Genomic DNA, 24,250 nt, shown 5'->3' with positions numbered 1-24,250 from the left:
ATTGAGATGTCACTTATTAAATGAATATTGAGCTTCTTATAGAAACCCAATGTCAAAGGTGTTCATTTGATACTAGAAAATGAAAGTTCCTTTCCAACAGTTAGAGGAATTCTCTTATATCTTATCTTCCAGTAAATATATATGTGATCTTCTATAACCTTTTATTTTTGTTTTCAACATTTAAATTTCAAAATGTTGAAATTTAAGCAAAAAATGCTTAAATATGGTATTTCTTAAACTGGAATCTGAGGGGTTCCTGGGAGAAGGGAGTCTTTAGATGTCTGTAAGAATTGTTAAATTTTGTGCTTCTGTTTTAAGAAAAAAACTTATTAAATAAGGGGTTTTTAGATCATCTGGCCAGCTACTTTGACACGTTTGCATTTGTATTTACAGTTGTATTGGCACCAGCTGGGTTAAGAGGAAAAGGGCAAAGGCAGACCTTATATTTAAATGGTGCTTCCATACCATCTTGGTCAGAAGACCATCCCAGTGCATAGGAAGGTCCCTTAACAGTGGGAATATGGACAGCTTGTGGGAGTACTAAGTCACTGCATAGCACATGGTGATAATAGTAATCATATAGAAATGCTGAGCTCAAAAGAATTGTAGCCATCATGACCATACTCGCATGCGAGGGACAGTTTACCTTCACCACACATTGTATTGTATTTCATGTTGAGCTCGTGCATTTGAGTTATATGTTTTTTAGGTTGTTTATAATTTTTAGGTTTGTTTTGTAGTTGTATTTAAGAGTAGTTACATAAGGAATTTATATCTACTTTTATGTGTTATTTATATAGGTACATAAATCATCTCTGACAGTCTGAAAATTTTGTCTTTAAAAGTTGTTTGTAAATTATTGAAGCTTAAGAAACTGCTTTATTCAGTTTTCCACGTAATTGATTCTATAAGATATTTTAAATAGCTGTTTGAACTTCAAAAAATTTTTTTTTAATTTGTGGATTAAAAATTGTGTCTGTATCTTCTAGACCTTTACCAGAGGATGATAGTATGGAAGCAGATATACTGGCTGTAACTGGACCAGAGAGCCAGCCTGGTAAGAACTTGGCACTTTGGTTTCAATGAAACAGTAGACTTTGTGCTATTTTTTAACACATTTCTTTGTCAAGGGAAAAAAGTATTCTCATTTTTTGTTCTATTATACAGAGCCAAAGGATAAGGTGAATGTTTAAGAAAGCATTTTTTGAGTGCTTTGGAAATTTAACTTTGTAAAAACATACCCTTGGGTTTTGGAAATTTCTACAATAAAAGGTTGAGAGGAGCTCATGTTTAATAGTAAGAACTGACTATAATGTTTGCCTCTGTTACTTAAAAAGACTTATCCTTGCTGGCATGTGTCGTCTTGCCATGATGTAGAAGCAATAATGATCAAAATCTAAGGTTTGTAAATTAATGCTCTGGGATTGTGTTTGATTAATGTTATTTTTCTCAAGAATGGAGTGGTTAGAATTTTTCTCTTTTTGGGGTGCCTTGGTGGCTCAGTCAGTTAAGCATCCTACTCTTGATTTCAACCCAGGTCGTGATCTCAAGGTCATGAGCTCGAGCCCCGCGTTGGGGGGGCGTGGAGTCTGCCTAAGATTCTCCCTTTCACTCTACCCCTCTCCCCATTCACATGCTCATGCTCTCACTCTCTAAAAAAATAAATATATTTTTTAAAGATTTTATTTATTTACTTGAGAGAGAGGCCAAGATCGTGAAAGAGGGAGAGAGAGCAAATGAACAGGGGGGAGGGGCAGAGGGAGAGGGGAAAGCAGACTCCCCACTGAGCAGGGAGCCTGATGCAGGGCTCAATCCCAGGACCCTGAGATCATGACCTGAGTCAAAGACAAATGCTTAACCGACCAAGCCATCCAGGCGCCCTAAAAAAACAAATATTAAAAAAAATTTTTTTCTTTTTCAACTTGAGCATGTAAACAAACATTCCTTCTAATCTATTTTTCACTTTTTTTTTTTAACCCATTCCATGCTCTCTAGAAGTTAATGGAAATAAAGTAAGAAAGAAACTCATGGCTCCAGACATTAGCCTGACCTTGGATCCTAGCGATGGCTCTGTGCTGTCAGATGATTTGGATGAAAGTGGGGAGATTGACTTAGATGGGTTAGACACGCCATCAGAAAACAGTAATGAATTTGAGTGGGAAGGTAAATGCTTCATTGTTTTTATCTGACTTTTATTAATGTTTGTCTCTATATACATATGTGTTTTTTGGATAGGAGTCTCATATTAGGATAATTGAAAAACTTAAAACTTGATCTTGAACTTAAAATCAATGATTAAGGGATTTTGTTGAATATGAAGTTATTCTTTCTAAAGTTCCTACTATATTTTGTTATAAAGAGGAAATTCTGCCAACACAATATTCGCATGGCTTTCAAAAACGGTTTTTAGTAGATTACTCAGGTGGCTTTTTTTTCTTTCTTAATTGCTCAGGAATGTTTTTTCATGTTGCTTCCAAAATATTGCGTGATAAGTATGGCATGTTCTTTAGTCAGTCAGCTAAGGAAAAAAGCTTTGACGAGACATATAGGGACACATAGGGAATATGCTAAAAGTATTTAAGGGTTTACAGAGAGGGAGCTTTGAAGGGAGTTTTTTGAGGGTGATTTTTTAATTTGGTTTGCCTGGTAGTGCTGCACTATGTAAACAACCAACTTGAATTAATGTATACTCTTAGTCCCCAACCTTCATATTCCTTATTATTAAGTTATTTAGAATTCAAAGGAATTGGCATGTGTTTTGCTCTGCATGTTTTCTTTAATTAGATAATTTCTATGTACAGTGTCTTTATATAGTTGTTTATGTATTCCATCTTTAAAATGATTTTTACTTCAAAGCAGTGTTTAGCACTGTGTGTCTTATCAGCAGTAAAGAGTAAGATCTTTGATATGCTATATCTTTGTTCCTTTTTTCTTCCCTGTTTTACTGGTTCAATAAGCAGTCCAGTAATAAGCAATATTTTAAAAAGATACTGAAATAGTTTTCTGCCTATGTGTTTTGTCTCTTCTTTCTTTAATGCTGCTGTAGTCATTTCCTGGAAGGATATTTTCCGTTAACAGCTTTATCTTGGAAACAAACAACTAACATGCCGTAGGTCCCCCTTCCCCCCCATCTTTTGGTAAGGACTCTGATACTAAAATTTTGAAAATCATTACTTCATTTAAAATCCTCTAAAATGCAATCTTGAAATATAAATTACACCTAATCATTGGTGCTTCTGCTTTGGCTAATGTCAATTTAAAATAGACTTTTGCATGTACACGTCAGAATGTTAGTAAATTTCTGCTCAATAAAACTGATCAAATGAGAAATAATCATTGGCTGGTTAACCACTTTCTATCTGGTATTACAGTGTTTGGGGAATAATCTGTGTGCTCAATAACAAAAAACAATTTGTTCTCAGTTACTTTAAATAACCTATAGGGCTAACTACCAAGAACAGTGCTGTAAATAAAATCTGAACAGCATTGTAAGGCCACTGGACTAAGATTTTGATGGCTGTATGAATTATCTTTTTTGAACTCGTGAACATACATTGCACTGTGATAGGTGCTTTATGAATTAGCCCATACAAAAAAAGTTAACCATGCTTTCCAAAAACATAAAATGGCCGCATATCAATAACAAGCCTTTTCCTCTGTTACAGAAGAAATACTTAAAATTCCACAGAAGATATAATGAAAAATTCTCTGAACAATCTAATTAGATAGTAAAGTGGTTAACATGTAACTTGATTTTTATTGTATAAATAACAATTTGTGATTCAAAAACCTTTTCTTTTGACAGATGATCTTCCAAAACCCAAAACTACTGAAATTATTAGGAAAGGCTCAATTACTGAATACACAGCAGCAGAGGAAAAAGAAGATGGACGACGCTGGCGTATGTTCAGAATTGGAGAACAGGACCACAGGGTCGATATGAAGGCAATTGAACCCTATAAAAAAGTTATTAGCCATGGAGGTAAGAGCAATCAAAGATTGTTCGTATCTTTTTTTACTCTATCTTGAGTAAAAATATATATATAATAAACATTTATGTCATTTTAGAAACAAGTTTTGAAGTAAAAGGATAAAACCAAATTTAAAAATCGTTAGTACATGCACACAGTATATTCAAAAGGTACAAGAGTATACAGTGGAAACTGTTTTCCACCCTGACTCCAGACACCTCCCCCCAAAACTGAGACTTTCTCCCCTTTTTGTCCATTTATAATTTATATATAGTGAAATGCTATCCTTTTTTGTAGTACTTGCAATTTTTTCCCCAGCTTGAGGTATAATTGACATATTGCGTAAGTTTAAGGTGTAAAACGTGTTGATCTAATACAGTACATATTACATAATGATTACCATTTCTTTTTTGTGGTGTGAACATTTAAGATCTACTCTCTTAGCAACTTTTGAGTACATAATACAGTGCTACTAACTGTAGTCACCATGCTGTTCATTAGATCCCTAGAACTTACTCATCGTATAACTGGAAGTTTGTACCCTTTGACCAACATCTCCTCTTTCCCCCTAGCCCCTGGCAAACACCATTTTAGTCTATGTTTCGAAGTTTGGCATTTTTAGATTCCACATATAAGTGATATCATACAGTATTTGTTTTTCTTCTCACTTTTTCACTTGGAAGTGCTCTAATCTGAAATGTAGTAGTCAGTGAGTTTTGACAAATGCCCATATTACCATATATACCCATATCACCTACACCTAGACATACAGAACATTTTCATTGCCCCAAAAAATTCTCTCAAACTCCTTCCCAATGAATACCCCCCTCTCCAGTAACCACTATTCCAATGTCTACTCCCATGATTACTTTTGCCTGTTCTAGAATTTCATGTAACTAGAATCATATAGTATACCTTCTTTTGTTGACTTCTTTTGCTCAGCATGTTTTTGACATTCATCCATGTTGTTGCACGTGTCTGTTGTTTATTCCTTTTCATTGCTAAGTAGTATTTCATTGCATGGATAAACTACAATTGGCTTATTCATTTTTCTTTTGATGAACATGTGAGTTGTTTCCAGTTTGGACCATTATGATTAAAACTGCTATGAACATTCTTATACTAGTCTTTGTGGATATAAGTAAAACTTGGCGTTTTAAACTCTGACTCTTAATTTACCTTAAAACCCTGAAAAAATAATTTAGTTTTACCATAAAGTACAGAACTGGTTCATTCCACATTTTTATGGAGCACCAACTTTACATATTTGTGGAATATCCAAAAATATAAGGCTTCATTTCTTAAGAAATCGCAAGTCAAATAGGAAAAGCTATGGGAGTATGATTATAACTTCTGTCCATCTGACTGTGCCATGTATAGGACTTTACCTAGACACCATAAATAGTATCAGAATGTTAATGGTAGTCAAAATGCAAGCCACTCTCTAGAACATTTCTTGTTACCTGAAATCCTAATTCAGGAAAGGGGACCACATAGGTTAAACAGATTGGGTTTTTTTATGTAGAGTCCTTTCTACTTAATTTACTTTCTGCCAAATGCATTTCCCTCTGTATTTCTATAGTCTTCATTCATCTGAAACCAAATCACTTGAATATTTGCAGTTACATTAATCTGCCTAATTTAATCCTATTCAGATGAAGAAAACAGGATAATCTGGATCAGGAAGTCCACAGACTTGCATTAATTCAGCCAGTTCATAGGAAACAAGTTGTGAGACCTGCCTCATGGTTTAAACTATCTTAAAGTATCTTTCAGAAAGAGTGCTTTATTTGGGTTAGGGGGAAATAATTAGGACCATTTCATCCTATTGAATTATCACAGTGTGTTTTGTGACTAAGATATTGAGAAAGGTATTGAAGATGCTAATGTACTTGAACTGTTTAAACCTTTTCAGTGCATGTTTGTAAACAACAGAAATGAATGTTAAACCAGTGTTACTGGATACAGCTTAATATCTAGAGATTATAATAAACATACACATTTTAACACTTTTTCTTCAGTTAAAATTGTCAGAGATACAGTTTTTAATACTCTAAATCTACAAAATGCTAGGCATTGCTGAGTGTAAAAGTATTTTTTAAAAAGGACCCACTTTAACCATAACTTGCATAAGATTGTTTTATTGCAGATGTTTTCATAGTTATTATGCCTGCTTGGATTATATCACTTCATTTGTTTACTAAAGTAAGACTGGCTTTCTGATTATGCCACTTTAAATGGGTTTCTGGTTTTTATGCCCACTGTTTCCTCTTCAGATTTTATTCTCATTTTGAGAAGAGGGGATTTTAAGATCTTTATAAGGCTATATAAGGTTAAAAAAGAAACCATGTTTTTTTATCAAAAAAATTGTGGAACATGAACCACTATATAATCTATCAACTGTACATACAGATTTCCTCTGAAAAAGTAAAATGCTGGTGATTTTATCTTTGATTTCTTTTTCAGGATATTATGGGGATGGATTAAATGCCATTGTTGTGTTTGCTGTCTGTTTTATGCCTGAAAGTGGTCAACCTAACTATAGATACCTGATGGACAATCTCTTTAAGTAAGTATACGTTCATAAAAAAATTTGAACAGAATTCTGAGTTAATTAGATCTCCAATTTAAGGACGTGAACTTTACCTGGGAGAAGATTATAATTATCTCCATTCCAGTCCTTTAAGTCCTTATTCTTTGGCATTTTGAAACTCTTCATTTTCCAACTCGACAGGAAAATTGTCAGTTTAAAACTGGAAGGACTATTTCAGATTATCTGTTCCAACTTCTTTATTTTACATTAAATGTAAAGAAATTACTTTTATCTCAAAATCATATGGCTAAACTGCGTTTACTCCCAAAAAGCCAAATATAACTGAACTGACTCAGTTCTATTTCCACAGAGTCATTCTATTTCTTAAGTTAGTGGTGTTTTAAACTTATCATGGAAAATTTCAAACTTATATAAAGGTAGAGGGAAGTGTATTGCATCTTTGTGTATGAATCCCCCGCTTCCACAATTAGTTTATACTTCATTCCCAAAATGTATGCTCTTCCCATTGTATAACTTTGAAGCAAGTCCCAGAAATCATGTCAGTTCATCTGCAGAGTTTTAAATGTATATTTCTAGAAGATAACTCTTTCTGATACACAATCATAATACCAGCTAATGCCGTTTTGAAATTTTAATTGGTTTTGCTGTCATTGAAGGGAAGGGAAGGGCATTATATCATTTGGATAATTTTGTTTGGTTCTGCAAAGCAATATTTAAGGCTTAAACTTAATTTGTTTTTACAGGTATGTTATTGGCACTTTGGAGCTGTTAGTAGCAGAAAACTACATGATAGTTTATTTAAATGGTGCTACAACTCGAAGAAAAATGCCCAGTCTGGGATGGCTCAGGAAATGCTACCAGCAAATTGATAGAAGGTATTGTAAATACACATTGAAAGCTAGTCTGAATAATTTTTATAATAGCTTTGTTCAATTTTATTTCCTGTTGTCACTTAAGGACACCATAAATTATTAATTTCATAACATGTTTCTATTTTCTCAGTTCAGTATTTTAGAATATCATGAAGGAAATTAGTTTTGATCTGTTTTATAAAGAATAATTCCTTAAAACCTATAAAATAGTTCTTTATCTCTCCTTATTTATACCACATTGAACAGTTTCCTATAATTTACGTTTTGGGAAAGGATGGAGAATTTAGTACATTTCCTATTTTAATACATTCTGAATTTTGCTGTCTCCTAGTGGTTACATATTTTATGGTTTTTAAGATGCTTAGCTATAATCTTATTTTGGAATGAGCACTAGGGAGTGTATTCTCCTGGGAGTTAGTCATCCATGCTAATGGAAGGAACTTTGAATCTCCAATTGGTTTGATTAGACTATAGCTACATTGAACTAGTTTAATGAACTCAGACGCATTAATAGGTTTCTCTAAATACCTAAACATGGCATTGGCTAGTTTTATGATTTAAAAAAAAAAATCCTTAATGATCACTTAAGTGTGGAATATGCATGATAAAACAGCAGTTTTTATTTGGTCATTTTAAGTTGGCCAGGGTAATACCGTTAATTTTTACTCAGAATTTTGGACTCCATAAGAATGTGTTAGATCTGATTTACATTTCCTGTTCCTGTGGTGAACTTGACTCCCATCTTTCTGCCGGCACAGTGCCTTTCATGGTGTTGAAGAAATGAGTACCAGTTCCCCTCTCATCCTGAAAAATGAAATTTCGTATTCAGTATTGACCTCTACCCCGGTTGACAGAATTCTAAAGACAAGTGAATGTATTTAGGAGACGTTTAACAACAAGCTATACTGTGGACATAGATTTAGCCAAATGAAGTAAAGTTCATCTCATAGCAGGAGGAGAAACAGAATTCAAGAATGTATTTTCTTGTCTTTAGGAGTATCACATCTAAATGAACTTTTGGATGACAGATTTTTGTGTATGTGTAAAGTTTCACATACTTATTGATGCCTTACCTTCTAGCATTAGAATTTATGGAGCTCAAAAATTTTTATTTGTTTTTCTTTTTTTTTTTTTTATTCCAGGTTACGGAAAAACCTAAAATCATTAATCATTGTACATCCCTCATGGTTTATCAGAACACTTCTAGCTGTCACAAGACCCTTTATTAGGTAATTTTCTGAGAGTCATTGACTTAAAAAAAAAAAAAAGAAACAAAAACACAAACTCCTTATGTGAATTTCTTGTCAGTTCTATTGGTCGGAATATTGAGGTAATTATCTTTATTTTCTTCCATAGCTCAAAATTCAGCCAAAAAATTAGATACGTCTTTAATTTGGCAGAACTAGCGGAACTTGTCCCCATGGAATATGTTGGCATACCAGAATGCATAAAACAGTATGTTTTGTTTTATTTCTTTAATTATATTGGATCTTTATATATTAATGTGCAAGAGGTAAATATTTTTCAATACTCATTCTGTTACACTTCCCATATGATAAATATTTTGTAACTGCTCTTGTTTTTATAACTAAGGAAAAGGGAAAGAAGCCATTTTCCAGCACCTTCCCCGTAAGTCACCATTTTCTTCAGGTTATCAGCTGAAGAAGCAGGAAGGATTATTTCTGGTTGTGATTAATTTTTATTTTTAAAGATTGTTTATTTTTTTTTAAAGATTTGTTTATTTATTTGAGAGAGAGAGAGAGAGCACATGAGAGGGGGCAGGGTCAGAGGGAGAAGGAGACTCCCTGCTGAGCAGGGAGCCCGATGCGGGACTCGATCCCGGGACTCCAGGATCATGATCTGAGCTGAAGGCAGTCGCCCAACCAACTGAGCCACCCAGGCGCCCTAAAGACTGTTTATTTTTAAAGACTGTTTACAATCTTAACAGGTGATTTCCTGATCAGTCAGTACTAAAGAACATTCTCCAAACTTGAACATACTGCTCACCAAATTTGAGTAAATTCATCCTGGCATTGAATAATCCTATTACTGGAGAAATACAGTATTATTTACATCAGCCTAACCTTGGTTCATTCCAGTGCCTGGAATATGTTCTCTTTACCAAATTCACCTCCATCTAATTTTTAAAAGGATTTGGTAGAGGCTGTTAACATAAATCCTTGAGTATCACACTGCTATAATGTAGAAAAAGTTTTTTGGTCTACTAATCTGAGGTTTAGTCTGTTAATGTGTCAAAGCCAGATTTCTTAGATCAGTGTGTTAAATATTTTTGGTTTTGCCTATAGATTTATATGAGTTTATTATCAGTGCCTTTTTTCAAGTTTTGTTCATTTTCATAACATGTATATTTACTGAAATAACTCTTCCCTACCAAGGTATGAAGAAGAAAAGTTAAAAAAGAAACAAAAAAGGTATATGCACACCTTGACTGGGTTGCATCTAGACTAGTCCATTTGCATTGCACAGACTAACTCTTCCTTATTAGTTGGTTAGCTTGTAGACAAAGATAATAGCATTTGTAAATATAAACATACCCCAGAATCCAAATATAGAGTGAATCCGAAGTTCCTGATGCTGAATATGGCTTGGATTCACCCTGTTCTAACACCATGCATAATGCCAATTAGGAATTAAAGGCCATAGGCCCTCCTACCCCTTCATGTTATACATACTGATAGCAAAACCAAAGAAATTGCTAAGAATACTATTTGGAAAACCAATTACCTCTAAGCCTTTATCTGTTTGACCATATTGTTTAAATGTCCAACTAGTGCTCTTGATAAATATATATATATGTACTTTTTTAAGGTAACAGTTTATTTCCCTGGGGTTTATGAGTATATTTGCAATGCACATATTCTTTGGCTAACCAACATTGATTTCCCTGTACGCTTAAATGGCCTGCTAACCAGTCAAATTCTACATATGATAAAATACCTAAAATTCAATATACCATTAAATAGTTAAACACTCTGCTTTCCATCTTTAATTTTGAATACTTCTGCTTTGAGCATAACAAACTATTAGCTATTAATATCTCGGCATGGAAGATGAAAGGCAAAGTATAAAATAGTTACCATTTTATATAGCAGTTTAGAACAGTGTAGGATTTGGAGCTGACTTGTTAATGGTTTTTGTTTTTTTAATAATGACAAATTAGCAAAACAGCTTTCATACAGTCTCTCTTAAGGTGAGAGATTTGTATGTAGTTATTATCACTTTGACCATTCTAAGGAAGCAATCACAAGGAACTGAAACATTCTTGACACATTTTGGGTCTGTTGATGAGCAAGAATTCAGTTGATGATGTGATGGAATCATAGCTTTACATTTTCATGTGACACTTAACAGTTTGACAGACATTTTAACATAGAGATGTGGACTGTAATTTTAGGTATTGCTAATTTTTTTTTCCTTTCTAGGCACTGGTGTACACTTGGCAGACAGATAACTGAAATTAAAAATATAATCTGTAATTGTATAATGAAGCCAGCTGCTTCATGGATTTCAAAATGAATTGCCTTTGTTGATAAAATCTGCTGAATTTTGCCTTTTTACAAAGTTCTCAGTATTTAATTACCTGGAATTTAGGGATCAGAAAAATAGTGGAACTATACTTTTTATTTAAATATATTGTTTGATACCTGCCAATACTATTTTATCTTGATTTTTTTTTCTTTTTTTTTTACTTTTGTTTAACCATAATAGAATCATTACATATATCTTTCAGGTACTTCTTAGTTTTTGCGCAAAGTTTGTTAGTCTTAAAAAATAATAAATCCTTGTCAGCTTGAAAATGGTAACATTCAAGTTTTAAAAATAAAGGAGCATTTTTTTTTAAATGTAACAGAGGTTCTATGTGGAGGAGGTTACTTAAGGTGAAATCTCTTATGATGAATACCGAGAAGAAGGAGGATTCAAAACTGAGTGTGCAAGCATAGTAGTTTTAAATATTGTAGATGTTCAAGCAACTCAGTGCAAGTGTGGCTGGAGAGGATCGCAGTTGTTAAAATGTTTGTAGTTTAAAACTAAAGTAATTGTGAAATTAGTTCATAAGAACTAATTCAACATATCTCAGATGTTGAAAAGACTGGATGGATATTGCATGCCTTCTCGAGACTATATACCTCTCATATTTTTGATACCAGCATAAAAAAATGTTTTATATGTTATTAATCTGGCTTTACCACACACCAAGACTTTTAGGTCTCATTCACTACTGTTCAGGTGATCCTAGTAATGGGTGGTGATGATCATAGTAATGGAAACAAGTGTGAAAAGTATCTTCATATATTATACCAAATTGTTTTTTTTTTTTAAAGATTTTATTTATTTATTTGAGAGAGAGAATGAGATAGAGAGAGCATGAGGGGGGAAGGTCAGAGGGAGAAGCAGACTCCCTGCCGAGCAGGGAGCCCGATGCGGGACTCGATCCGGGGACTCCAGGATCATGACCCGAGCTGAAGGCAGTCGCTTAACCAACTGAGCCACCCAGGCGCCCTATACCAAATTGTTTTAAACTCCCCTCCATCAGTAATTCATACTAGTACAGATATAATAGTAATAGACTGTTGTACATTATCTTTAAGGTGTCGTTTATAATTGTGTTGTAACTACATAATTCTTCTAATCCCCAGTTGCCTAAATTTTGGTATGATCTCTGTGCAGCCCACTACTAATCCAATTCGATTTTTAACCACATCTAGATATTTCCAATTATTAAATTTAATGGCTTCTTACTATCAAAATAAGTGAAAGGCACTTATATTCTATGTATACCAATAAATTTTGGAGAATAGTTTCTATAAATATGCATTTTTATCACTGAATTTAAAAACATTGATCAATTGGTGGCATTAGTGGCATTTTAGTATTTCAGTTAACAAAATCATTTTTTAGGGAGTTATTTTTCCTGCCACTCTCTCATCACTTAGATTCCAGCCAGGCTACAGTTTAAGATTTTAATATACCTGTTATAATTTGAACTTTTTTTTTAAGATTTTATTTTATTTATTTGAGAGAGAGAGAGCACAAGAGGGGGTACAGTCAGAGGAAGAAGCAGACTCCCCACTGAGCAGGGAGCCCGATGTGGGACTTGATCCCGGGACTCGAGGATCATGACCTGAGCCGAAGGCAGTCACCCAACTGACTGAGGCACCCAGGTGCCCTAATTTGAACTTCTAATAAAGCTTATGGGCATTTGTATGTAAAGTATTTTGTAATCTTTAAAGAAACAACAGTCACATTTCTTGTCAGTGTCCTCTTTAAAAATTATCTTTCCTGGTTGGGGAAATGTTTGGTAACCTTTTTACTATGTCTGCTTCTTTGCAAAGCTTTGTTTTTAACAGAATAATATTCTATGCTAAAAGTAGTCACAATTTTTAGAAAGAAAATTGTTTAGTTGCTAGTGTCTTATTATCTATATTGTTTTTCATTAAACAGAGTTGATCAAGAGCTTAATGGAAAACAAGATGAACCGAAAAGTGAACAGTAAGTTTGGCGTCTAGTCCAAACAAGACTGAAGAATGTGCTGATGAAGCAGTGCTCTTTTTTGCATTTATAATGCATTTATTGGCCCTGATTTTTATGTAACCTGTTACAAAATTGACTTGACTCTTCCTTAATGGACTTTTGTATAAGGGACTGTTCACTGCTGTATTGGTTTGCAAATCTCTTGAATTTAGCTCTTTATTAGCTAATTATATTGTAATCATTTTATATTTTATATTGCTAAATAGCAGAGAACCACACTTTATATAAAGCAGTTTTTGCATTTGTTTGTTGAATGATGCATCATCTTCAGTAAACTATTTATATGCCTAAATGGTAAAGGAAAGAGATAATATATATTTTTATGTTTCTGAGCAATATTTTTTAATGTATACCTGTCTTGTGGAAGAATATGCAGGTAAATTAAGACCATGATTTGTAAAGTGCATGTTCGAATTTTTGTTTTTGTAAATGGTTAGATACATTTCCTGGGTAACTTAGAAAACAGAGTTGCTCATAAGGTGAGGGACAGTTAAACTGGTTCTCATGAATACCCAAAGGTCATGTACATAATCTAAGTAGATTAATACTATCCTAAGCTTTTTTTTCTCATTTAATACTGTTTCTTAATTCAGAAGCGCAAATACAAATGTATTGCACACTTTCTCCTCTTTAAACTTTAAAGACAAGTCAAAAAGCCATTTTTAGAACTAGAGAATTTAAGAGGCTAAGAAATGGGGTTTGTATATATGTATATATGGGACATTTTATCTTCTGGCCAGAAGTCAGAACTTTATAAAAATTTTAGGTCTGTTCACTAATGTGAAATAAGCTGTGTGTCCAGGGTATCACTCTCCAGAATTTGTGAGTGCAGTGTAGTATTCAGAGAATGTGATGAGTTATTCACTGTCCCTATTTTTCTGTAGAAAATAGGGGCTGCTTTTTTAACTGCTCTCAATGTGGGCACTTTACCAAAATACTTCTATATCAGTTACTTAAACTTGATGGGAGGTAGGTGTTTGACCTAATCAGATTTGTGTATATTCACATTTTCTGTTGAATCATGTTGACAGTACTGTAAATTAAGTTATTTTGTAAGTCTTAGAGCATCATTACATTATGCTGTTTGGGATGACATTTGATATAAGCATATAAACTTTTTGTTTAATTTGGTAAGTACCTTGACTCTACACTGAAATACATTGTACTGAGGTGCCCAAACAGAACTCAATTACCCACAAAATCATGCTAAAACAACAGACTGGTCTGATACTTTGTCATATGCTTGTGTGACTCATACACATGTGGAAAAATTAGTATCCTCCAAATTTGAGGATACTACCACACCCCAGCCCTTCCTATAAGGTAATTTACAAAAGAATGTCCTAGAATAGCAAAATTGAAGCTAATGAGAGCTAAGCTTTTAGGATTTATTCTGTCCCAGACTGAACACACATGTGACTTTTACAAACATTGCCATTTTTCGTATAAAGTTTTTGTTAGAGAATTTTCCTTTACTTTTTGTCCTCCTCAGTTATAAACTTGGCATGCTAACCTAAGTCCAATTATGGGAGATGCTGGAGGATTCCCAGGATGAGATGTTCCTCAGCAGCCTTCTGACTTAACTTGGATCCAGCAGCCGTGGGCAGATCCTAAACTGTCATTATAGCAAATAAAACCAAAACCATTTTTGCTTGCTCAAACCTTAGAAACAGTTTGTGTTGAAAAAGCAAACTAATAATAACAACTTAGGCATTCCTTCTGAATTTACCATATGAGAATTATGAATAAAGGATCATTGAATTTAATTGTGATTAGAGTCTATATAGAGCTCTTTAAGTAGTCTTTCATCTGTAAGTCTTTATCCTGTTCAAAATTTGCTGAACTTTTTAAATAGGTGGTTTTCCTCCACATAAAGTACACGGTTCTTCAGGTTCAACAGTTTATTGTGTTTATTCACTTTTGCTTTTGCAAGCATTGTTCCTAACTATAGATACAGCTTGCATTGTTCCTAACTATAGATACAACTTGTTGCAAAAGTGATGCATTTTCCTAAATATTTTTTTAAAGTACAGGTAAACTTTAATCTATTAGAACATTAAAATTCAGAAGGAACAGTGTTAACACTTGGGATATAACAAGAGTGATGTGCTGTGAATCGTTGGATTAAACGACACCTGCTCTAACATACACCTTAATGGAATCTGGTATAGGGACATGCCCTGTAATAAATGTTTCATAACTATCAGGCTTAGATTATAATTAGTAGGTTAGAGGAAAAGCACTTAGGAAGTTTGTTATTTGTAATTTGTCACTATGTGACATTTCCCCCATATCATTCAATTTTAATTTTTCATTGCTGATTGAAAGTACATAAAATTGTATTATTTTATCTTTCTGCTGGGATCAGGGATCTAACTTAACTGGTGTGAGTTGATTTTTGTCACTATATTTTGTTATACTTGGGCTCTGAGTCTCTTTAATCAAAAGTTTCTCATATAAAGTAATTTGGTTGTGTTCTGCTTGGTCATATTCCTAAGTATCATCAAGGAAAATGCTATATTGGCCTCCCACTTGAAGCTTAATAGCCTTTAACTCGGGTGGGGGTGTGGGGAGGATAGGGTCCTAAAGAGGGCCTAGTGGGGTAGTTTGAAAGGAAGATAACAAAACAAGGAAGTAAGTGAAAGAACTCTAAAGGGGTAAAGAGTAGCTGTTATCTCAGATGTCACTGAATGTTTCCCTGTTAAGGGATATACTGTGTATGGCAGCTCTTTGCACCATATGACAGGCTTTCTTGTATCCAACAGGAAAACCTGCAGGCTTCACACAGAATATGTGAATTAAGACTGGAGTGAAGAGGGCAAAGGTTAATAATACCTATAATGAGAATTTATATTTTCCTCTGCCTTGTCTCTTCATACAGAAGCAAGTTTGAACAGAGAGGGTCAACAATTACAGTGCTCAAATTAAAGTTTAGGACCAGGTTATTTTTCATATTTTATGAAACGTGGTAAACGTTAATGTAGTCTTCCAAAATGGACAGCACTATCTAGTAACTGCACTGAATACTGAAATTTGCTGATTGATAAAGTATATATCAGTAGCTAGAATTTCTTCAACTACAGTTTCAGAATTTAAACAGGTAAAAGGTCTGCTTTTTGATAGAGACTTCTTGTAGATGACTATAGTGTTACTATTTGGCTGTTTTTATGTGAGTGCTCAGGGAATTTGGAAGTGTTTGATTTACTGCAGAAGTGGCTTTTTTAGATTTCTTCAATTGAGAGGTAAATTAGCGTTAGGATATTATTGGTTAGAACAGGCCAGTTTCTTGTTGAGATCGGTAAAAGTGTGTATATAAGGTGACAATAGCTTCGTCCTTTTTCCTGTGTTATATGTGGAAAATTGCTAACATTGCTCAATCAGAAGGGAGAAGATAGGCTGAAAATAGAAATTTGCTAATCCATTCCATCATGTTTTCTTGCTTATTTTTTCAAATATTTAGACATTTGAGAAATGGATCACAAACCTCAAAAGGAAGGGATAGAGGAGTTAATGTGTTTATTAGTTAGACCAGCTATTCTGTTAGAGTTTATCCTTGTCACAGGAAACAGGAATTGTGTGATTTGAGTCACTGGGAGAAAGCATGAAGAATTTAGACTCGCCTGGGAAGGTCAGCTGGTAAGGGAAGTGGGAGATTTTCTACTCAGTGTTCTAATAGTACAGAAGAATTACCTAGGGATCCTTTCACTCACCTCTTCCGTGGTCCCAAGATTCTGAATGAATTAGAATCAGAGCAGTGGTGAGTCCCAGTAAAGTTTCTTTTAAAGTTCTAATGGCACTTGAAAATAAGTATTGTGTTGAACATGAGGAGTGACACTAAAATTTTAACATAGCTATTGCTTTGTTGCAACTACATATGGTAGATCTACTTAATTATGTTTTGAGAATTTTAAGAATACTATGAAAGGTTCACATAAAGCAACTTAAACACCTGATGAAAATCAAGGGTTTAATTAAGCTTTCAGATCGATAATGAATTACATTGAGCTGTTTGCTTCATATAGCTATCTGATTCTATCTTGTAAGACATTCTACAAGGGGTTGAAACATTTACATTTTGGAATCTTTGTGTTTTCACAATCAGTGTGGCTAAGGAGGAACTTGGAAAATAATACTAATTAGCTATTCCACTGCACTTTTTGTATACGAACTTTCTAAAGTTGTGCCCCTTAAACCATTTATTTACATGAACCTAGCAAATATTGGAGGTGTGTTCAGGGCCACTGACTTGCACAGTCCATAGGACACTATTTACATAGAACACAACTCAGAGTGAGTTAGACACCTACACACTTTGATACAGATTTCAAAAATTCAAATATTTTTCTTAATGTAAGTTCACATGCTGCCATTTAGACACAGTGTGCTGTGATCATTTCACCACTATTCAGTTGATGTTGCCTAGCCTGGTGCTGTCATTTTACAGTGTGAGAAATTCAGTTCTGATGACTGTGTGCGCAAGATGTTGATGTGATCCCTGTAAGAAATAATAGGGTTGGTCTTGATTTACTGAGGAGATGTAATATTTTATTTTCCTTTGACTTGTTAGGAATACGGCAACTTGCGTCCTGATTTGTTGCACATCATATTTTTGCAACGTTAATGAATTTAAATAAATTAATTGGAAAGTTTGTTTTTGACTCATTTTTATCACATTTTTTGTCTTCCGTTATGCCACTAAGTTTTTACACTGAATTATCTCATAAGCCTTTCAAATAGTTTTAGACCTTTTGTTTCTCTTTCTGTAGTCGGGTGCTACTTCCTATTCTTCAGGGGAGTGAAGTGTCCATCCTGCTTTAATTTTAAACATTACCTTAATTATTACACTTTGTATTTCATAGTTTAGAATCATTTTAGTAGTGGGGAATCCAACAAAATCAATAAGTGGCAGAGATTCCACTTAGTAACACGTATTTACTCCTTAATCACTGTTCAGCTACTTAATGGCAAACAGCTGTACACATATTGCTGCCTTTAATCCACATTTAGGATACCATTTGGATTTATATAAACTCAATATATATTGAAGTGTTTGTCTTCCATTAGCTACAAATTTTAAATACAAATTTTCCCACATTAAAATTCTTCAGGAATCACAAGAGCTTGCTGGGCTAAGTGAATTGCAGCCCTACTTTGAATGGTAAAGAAATCCTGCTCTAATCTTCAGAATTTGTCTTCAATTTAGTATTGCAGGGTCTTCAACAGCATTACCCAGAACACACTTTAGGCATAAAATGTGACTGCCCTAACATTCCTAATTGTGTAACAGTGGATAAGATTAATCTCTCAAAATTACAATTCCCTTATGAATGATTTAGTAAACCTGGTGAATTACTCGGAAAGGAAGCCAGTCGGCGAGTCTAGGGCTTGAAAGCTGCTGGCCCCACGCCCCTCCTCCCTCCGCACCCCGCCCTGCCCTGGCAAGTCTTGAGTGGCGTGTGGGAGCAGGGGCTGGGCGGGGCCTCCCGGCCCACCCGCGTACTGTCATTTCCAGGTTCGGCGAGCACTTCCGGGTCGTGGGCGCAGCTCTGCGGCTCCTGCGGCGGCCGAAGAGGTGGTCGGGAAGTAGGTGCTTCCTGCTGGGCTGCTCGCTCCTCCGCTTCTGTCCGCTCCGCGGCGGGAAGCGCCTTCCCCACAGGTACTTGGTGAGCCGGGCCCGCGCTCCCTGTGTCCCAGAGGTGGGGCTGCGGTCAGTTGGGTCTTCGAGGGCTGCGCAGAGGGCAGGGGCTCAAGGTGGGCCCGTTACCGACTTCGCTGCGGGGATGGCCCCGTGGCCGGTACCCGCGAATGAAAAGTGCGGGAGGCGGCGGGAGGCGGTTGCGTCCTCTGGCGGGAGGTTTGTGGTCCACGGCGCGCCAGCCGAACGGTCCTGGGGGAGGTCCTCAGCCCAGCGCGGTATTTTTAGCCAGGTGAATGTCTTTACGCATCCAGGGTTGTGTTGTGTTGTGTTGTGTTGTTTTGGCCGAATATCAGGGGAGCGCATTCCGTAAGTGTCTCATTCCTATGCCTCTTCGCTTATTTGAAGTCTGCCTTAAACTTCAAGCCAGCTCCCACAGGGTAATGAATTTAAACAGGACTAGGACTACTGAGTTAATTCCGAATGTGGAACCCTTGTAATTTTCTAAACCGTAGAATGAACGAGCACGAAATTGACGCGGCGGATACCAGATCTAACAGATTTGAACATTTCATAAGGAATTTTTAAGAATCCAAGGTCTAAAGTCATTAAAGCAAGTAACTTGAACAAATTTTTAAATAACTTAGAGCTATTTTTTAAATTAGTATTTATTTACTGAGGTATAATTGACACATTAGTTTCAGGTTGGTGTTTTCGTTTTCTTCAGATAAATAGAAGCGGAATTGCTGGATCATTTGGTAGTTCTATTTTTAATTTTTTGAGGAACCTCCATACTGTTTTCCACAGTGTCTTCAGCAGTTTGCATTCCCGCCAACAGTGCACAAGGGTCCCATTTTCTCTACCTTCTCGCCAGCACTTATCTCCTGTCCTCTTGATAATAATAGCCATTACAACAGGTGTGAAGTGATATCGCATTGTGGTTTTAATTTGCATTTCCCTGATGATTCGTGGTGTTAAACATCTTTTCATCTGTCTGTTGTTGATCTGTATGTGTTCTTTGGAAAAATGTCCATTTGGATCTTCTGCCCATTTTTTAATCGGCTTGTTTACTGTTGAGTTGTATGAATTCTTTATGTATTTTGGGTATTAGCTTCTTATTAGATACATCATTTGCAAATAGTTTCTCCCATTCAGGGTTCCTTTGTTTTTGTTTTTTATGAACAACTATGTTTATTATCACTTTGAACCTCTTTATTTGGCTCTATGCCTTGTGTTCAACATTCCAGTTTCACCTGATCTCTCACTTTAATATTTAACTCATATTGTGTATTTAGCATATATCTAAAAGTCAATATTTTGAATGATTCAAACTTCGTTTCCCCCAACCCCTGCAACTACCTATCTGTTCTTTGAATCTACACGCTTGTTTTGTTTTTGTTTTTTTCCTTTTTGGTTTTCAATTCCACATGTATCCAATATCATACGGTATATGCCTTTCTCTTTCTCACTTAACTTCATTTAATGATAATGCCCATGGTGTCTGTTCCTGTTATAAATGGCAAGATTTCATTCTTTTTATGGCTGAATAATATTCCATTGTAATATGGAATTACATATTACAATTCCATATTGTAATTGGATTACGATTACAGTTGTAATTGTACCACAGTTTATCCATTTTCTTTATCCATTGATGGACACTTAGGTTGCATATCTTTTGAGTTAGTGTTTTCATTTTGGGGGGGCTACCCAGTAGTGGAATTGCTGTATCATATGGTAGTTATGTTTTTAATTTTTTGAAGAACCTCCACACTGTTTTCCATAGTGGCTTTACCAATTTACATTCCCACCAGTAGTGCATAAGGGTTCCCTTTTCTCCACATCCTCACCAACGCTTGTTATTTCTTGTCTTTTTGATAATAGCCATCCTAACAGATGTGAGGTGATACCTCATTGTGGTTTTGATTTGCATTTCCCTGATGATTAGTGATGTTGAGCATCTTTTCATGTGTCTGTTGGCCATCTGTATGTCTTCTTTGGAAAAATGTCTTTTCAGATCTGCCAATTTTTAAATTGAGTTATTCTTTTGCTGTTGAATTGTGTGAATTATATATTTTGGATATTAATTTCTTATATGATTTGCAAATATTTTCTTCCATTCAGTAGGTTGCCTTTTTGTTTTGTTGGTTTTCTTTGCTGTGCAGAAGCTTTTTAGTATGAGATAGTCCCACTTTTGTATTTTTGCTTTTTTTGATTTTGCTTCTGGTGTCAAATTAAAAAAATCATAGCACCCATGTCAGGGAACTTACTGTAGCTGTGTTTTCTTTTGGAGTTTTATAGTTTCAGGTTTTACATTCAAGTCTTTGACCTGTTTTGAGTTGATTATTGTGCATAGTGTGTAAGTTTGTCCAGTTTAATTCTTCTGCATGTGTTTGTGCAGTTTTCTCAACATCATTTATTGGAGATACTGTCCTTTTCCCCATCAGATGGTCTTGACTTCTTTGTTGTAAATTCATTGAGCATCTGCATGGGTTCATTATGGGCTATTATGTTCTGTTGATGTGTGTGTCTGTTTTATGCCAGTATTATACTGTTTTGATTACTCTAGCTTTGTACTTTTGTGGGATCAGGGAGCATGATTCCTCCAGCTTTGTTCTTTCTCAAGATCGCTTTGGCTATTGGAGGTTTGGTGGTTCCATACAAATTTTAGGATTGTTCTGTGTCTTTGAAAAATGCCGTTGGAATTTTGATAGGGATTGCATTGAATCTGTAAATTGCTTTGGGTAGTAAGGACATGTTAATAATATTAATTCTTCTAATCCATGAACATGGAATGTCTTTCCATTTATTTTGTCTTCTTCAGTTTCTCATTAATGTTTTGTAGTTTTCAACATACCGGTCTCTCACCTCCTTGCTTAAATTTCTTTCTAGGTATTTTGTTCCTTTTGATGCAGTTGCAAATGTGATTATTTTATTTCTGTGATAATTTGTTATTTTACTTTTTTCTTTCCAGTTTGGATGGCTTTTATTTCTATTTCTTGCCTAATTGTTCTGGAAGTACTTCCAGTACTTTGTCGAATATAATAGGGCAAGAGTCCTGTCTTGTTTGTGATCTCAGAGGAAAGGCTTTCAGCTTATCGCTATTGACTGTGATGTTAGCTATGGGCTTGTCCTCTGTGGACTTTATTATGTTGAGGTATGTTCCCTCTAAATCCACTTTGTTTAGAGTTATCATAAATGAATGTTGAATTTTGTCAGATGCTTTTTCTGCATGTATTGAGATGATCATATGATTTTTATCCTTCATTTTGTTAATATGGTGTATCATATTGGCAGATTGAGACTGTTGAACCATTCTTCTATCCTTCGAATAAATCCCCCTTGATCATGGTGTATGATCCTTTTAATGTATTGTTAAAATCAGTTTCCTAATATTTATTGAGGATTTTTGCATGTATATTCATCAGGGAAGTTGGCCTGCAATTTTTTTTTCTTGTGGCATTCTTGTCTGGTTTTGGTTTCAGGGTAATACTGGACTCTTAAAATGAGTTTGGAAAAGTTTATTACTCTTCTATTTTTATTTTAAAGATTTATTTATTTATTTGAGAGAGAGCACGAGACTAAGTGCCCAAGTTGGGGGAGGGGCAGAGGGAGAGAATCTTCAAGCAGACTCCCCGCTGAGTGAGGAGCCCAGTGCAGGGCTCAATCCCGTGACCCTCCTCTTCTATTTTTTGAAAGAGTTTGGGAACTGGTACTAATTCTTCTTTGAATGTTAGGTAGAATTTATCAGTGAAGCCATCTGATCCTGGACTTCTGTTTGTTGAGAAGTTTTTGTTTACTGATTAAATCTCTTTATGAGTAATCGGTGTATTCAGATTTTCTATTTCATCATTATTCAGTTCTGTGTTTTAAGGAATTAATTTCTTCTAGCTTGTCTAGTTTGTTGGCATGTAATTGTTCACAGCAGTCTCTTAAGATCCTTTCTATTTCTGTGATGTCAGTTGTAACATCTTTTTCATTTCTGGTTTATTTATTTGAATTTTTTTCCAGGTGAGTTTTACTAAAGACTTGTCAGTTTTATCTTTCCAAAGAGCCAGCTCTTTGTTTCATTGATAATTGCTAATTCTTTTAAATCTCTGTTTCATCTCTATCTTTATTTTCTTCCTTCTGCTAATTTGGGGCTTCATTTATTTTGTGTGTGTATGTGTGTGTGTGCATGTGTTTAGTTCCTTGAGGTGTAAAGTTAGGTTGTGAGACTTTTCTTATTTCTCAAGGTAGACATTTATCAATATGAACTTCCCTCTTAAAACTGCTTTTAATGTATCCAACAAACTTTGATATATGTCCATTTTCATTTGTCTCAAGGCATTTTTTTCCTCTTTGATTTCTCCTTTGACCTATTGGTTATTCAGTAACATGTTGTATAATCTTCACACATTGTGAAATTTCTAGGTTTCTTTGTGTAATTAATTTTTAGTTTCATACCATTATGGTTGTCTAAGATGTTTATGATTTCAGTCCACCTAAATTCATTGGCTTGTTTTGTGGCCCAACCTATGATCTATCCTGGAGAATGTTGCATGTGCACTTGAGAAGAATGTATATTCTATTGCTTTTGGATGGAAGGTTCTGTATATATATGTTAAGTTCATCTGGTCTAACATGTTGTTCTAATACCGATGTTCCCTCACTAATTTTCTGTCTGGATGATCTATGCATTGATGTAAATGAAATATTGAAATCTCCTACTATTATTGTATTGCTGTCTATTTATCCCTTTAGGTCTGTTAATATTTTCTCTGTATGTTTAGGTGTTCCTATGCTGAGTGCACAAGTATTTCCAAATGTACTGTTTTGTGTTGGATGGACCCCTTTATCATTATGTGTCACCCATCTTGTCTCTTATTACAGTTTTTATGTTTAAGTCTATTTTTTTCTGATACAAGTATAGCTACATTCGCTCTCTTTTGGTTTCCATTTGCATGGAATATCTTTTTCCATCTCTTCACTTTTGATCTGCATGTGTTCTTAAATCTAAAGTGAATTTCTTATGGGCAGCATATAGATGGGCCTTGGTTTTTTTCGTTGTTTTTTTATGCATTCAGCCACTCTGTGTCTTTTGACTGGAGAATGTAGTGCATTTACAGTTAAAGTAATTATTAATAGGTATGTACTTACTGCCATTTTGTTAATTGTTTATTGGCTGTTTTTGTACTTCTCGTCTTTTCTTTTCTTGCTCTCTTTGTGGTTTGATGACTTTCTTTAGTGGTATCCTTTATCTTTTGTGTTTTTACTCTAGATTTTTGCTCTGTGATTACCGTAGGCTTACATATAACAATTTATGTCTATAATAGTCTTACTATTTTTAAGTATAAGTAACATACAGTGTTAGCATATCAATTTGACAATTTTATACATTACTCAGTCACCATGATAAGTATAGTTACTGTCACCATACGATGTTATTACAATATTGTTGACTATATTCTCTTTGCTGTACTTTTCATCTCTGTGACTTATTTTATAACCGGAAGTTTGAACCACTTAATCCCCTTTATTTTGCCCATTCCTGCCACCTGCCTCCCTTCTGGCAACCACTAGTTCTCTATATTTAAGAGTCTGTTTTGTTTTGTTTAGAATCCACCTGTAGGTGAAATCATATGGTATTTTTCTTTGTCTGACTTATTTTACTTCCTGTAATACC

General features: G+C 34.8%; 1 protein-coding gene across 6 annotated transcripts in view; it reads left to right on the top strand.

Moving 5' to 3' along the window:
- Positions 1–24,250, top strand: part of BNIP2 (BCL2 interacting protein 2) — a 43,606-nt gene that overhangs the window by 7,759 nt on the left and 11,597 nt on the right. For 2 of the 6 annotated variants that reach the window (XM_073877113.1, XM_073877112.1), the window contains exons 3-12: positions 990–1,057; positions 1,996–2,163; positions 3,806–3,982; positions 6,438–6,540; positions 7,269–7,400; positions 8,540–8,626; positions 8,754–8,852; positions 9,794–9,829; positions 12,861–12,908; positions 18,463–18,613. In XM_073877113.1, the coding sequence (XP_073733214.1) occupies positions 990–1,057; positions 1,996–2,163; positions 3,806–3,982; positions 6,438–6,540; positions 7,269–7,400; positions 8,540–8,626; positions 8,754–8,852; positions 9,794–9,829; positions 12,861–12,908; positions 18,463–18,613 (1,069 nt within the window). The remainder of the gene's footprint in view (positions 1–989; positions 1,058–1,995; positions 2,164–3,805; positions 3,983–6,437; positions 6,541–7,268; positions 7,401–8,539; positions 8,627–8,753; positions 8,853–9,793; positions 9,830–12,860; positions 12,909–18,462; positions 18,614–24,250) is intronic. The other 4 variants (XM_073877116.1, XM_073877117.1, XM_073877114.1 and 1 more) reach the window with 3 other exon arrangements.

Source organism: Callorhinus ursinus, unplaced genomic scaffold, assembly GCF_003265705.2.
Source record: "Callorhinus ursinus isolate GAN/ISIS: 27379988/994484 unplaced genomic scaffold, GSC_fseal_2.0 scaffold25, whole genome shotgun sequence".
In the NCBI taxonomy this organism is placed as follows: Eukaryota; Metazoa; Chordata; class Mammalia; order Carnivora; family Otariidae; genus Callorhinus; species Callorhinus ursinus.
The sequence above is the reverse complement of the archived record's forward strand: the minus strand, read 5'-3'. Positions and strand labels throughout refer to the sequence as shown.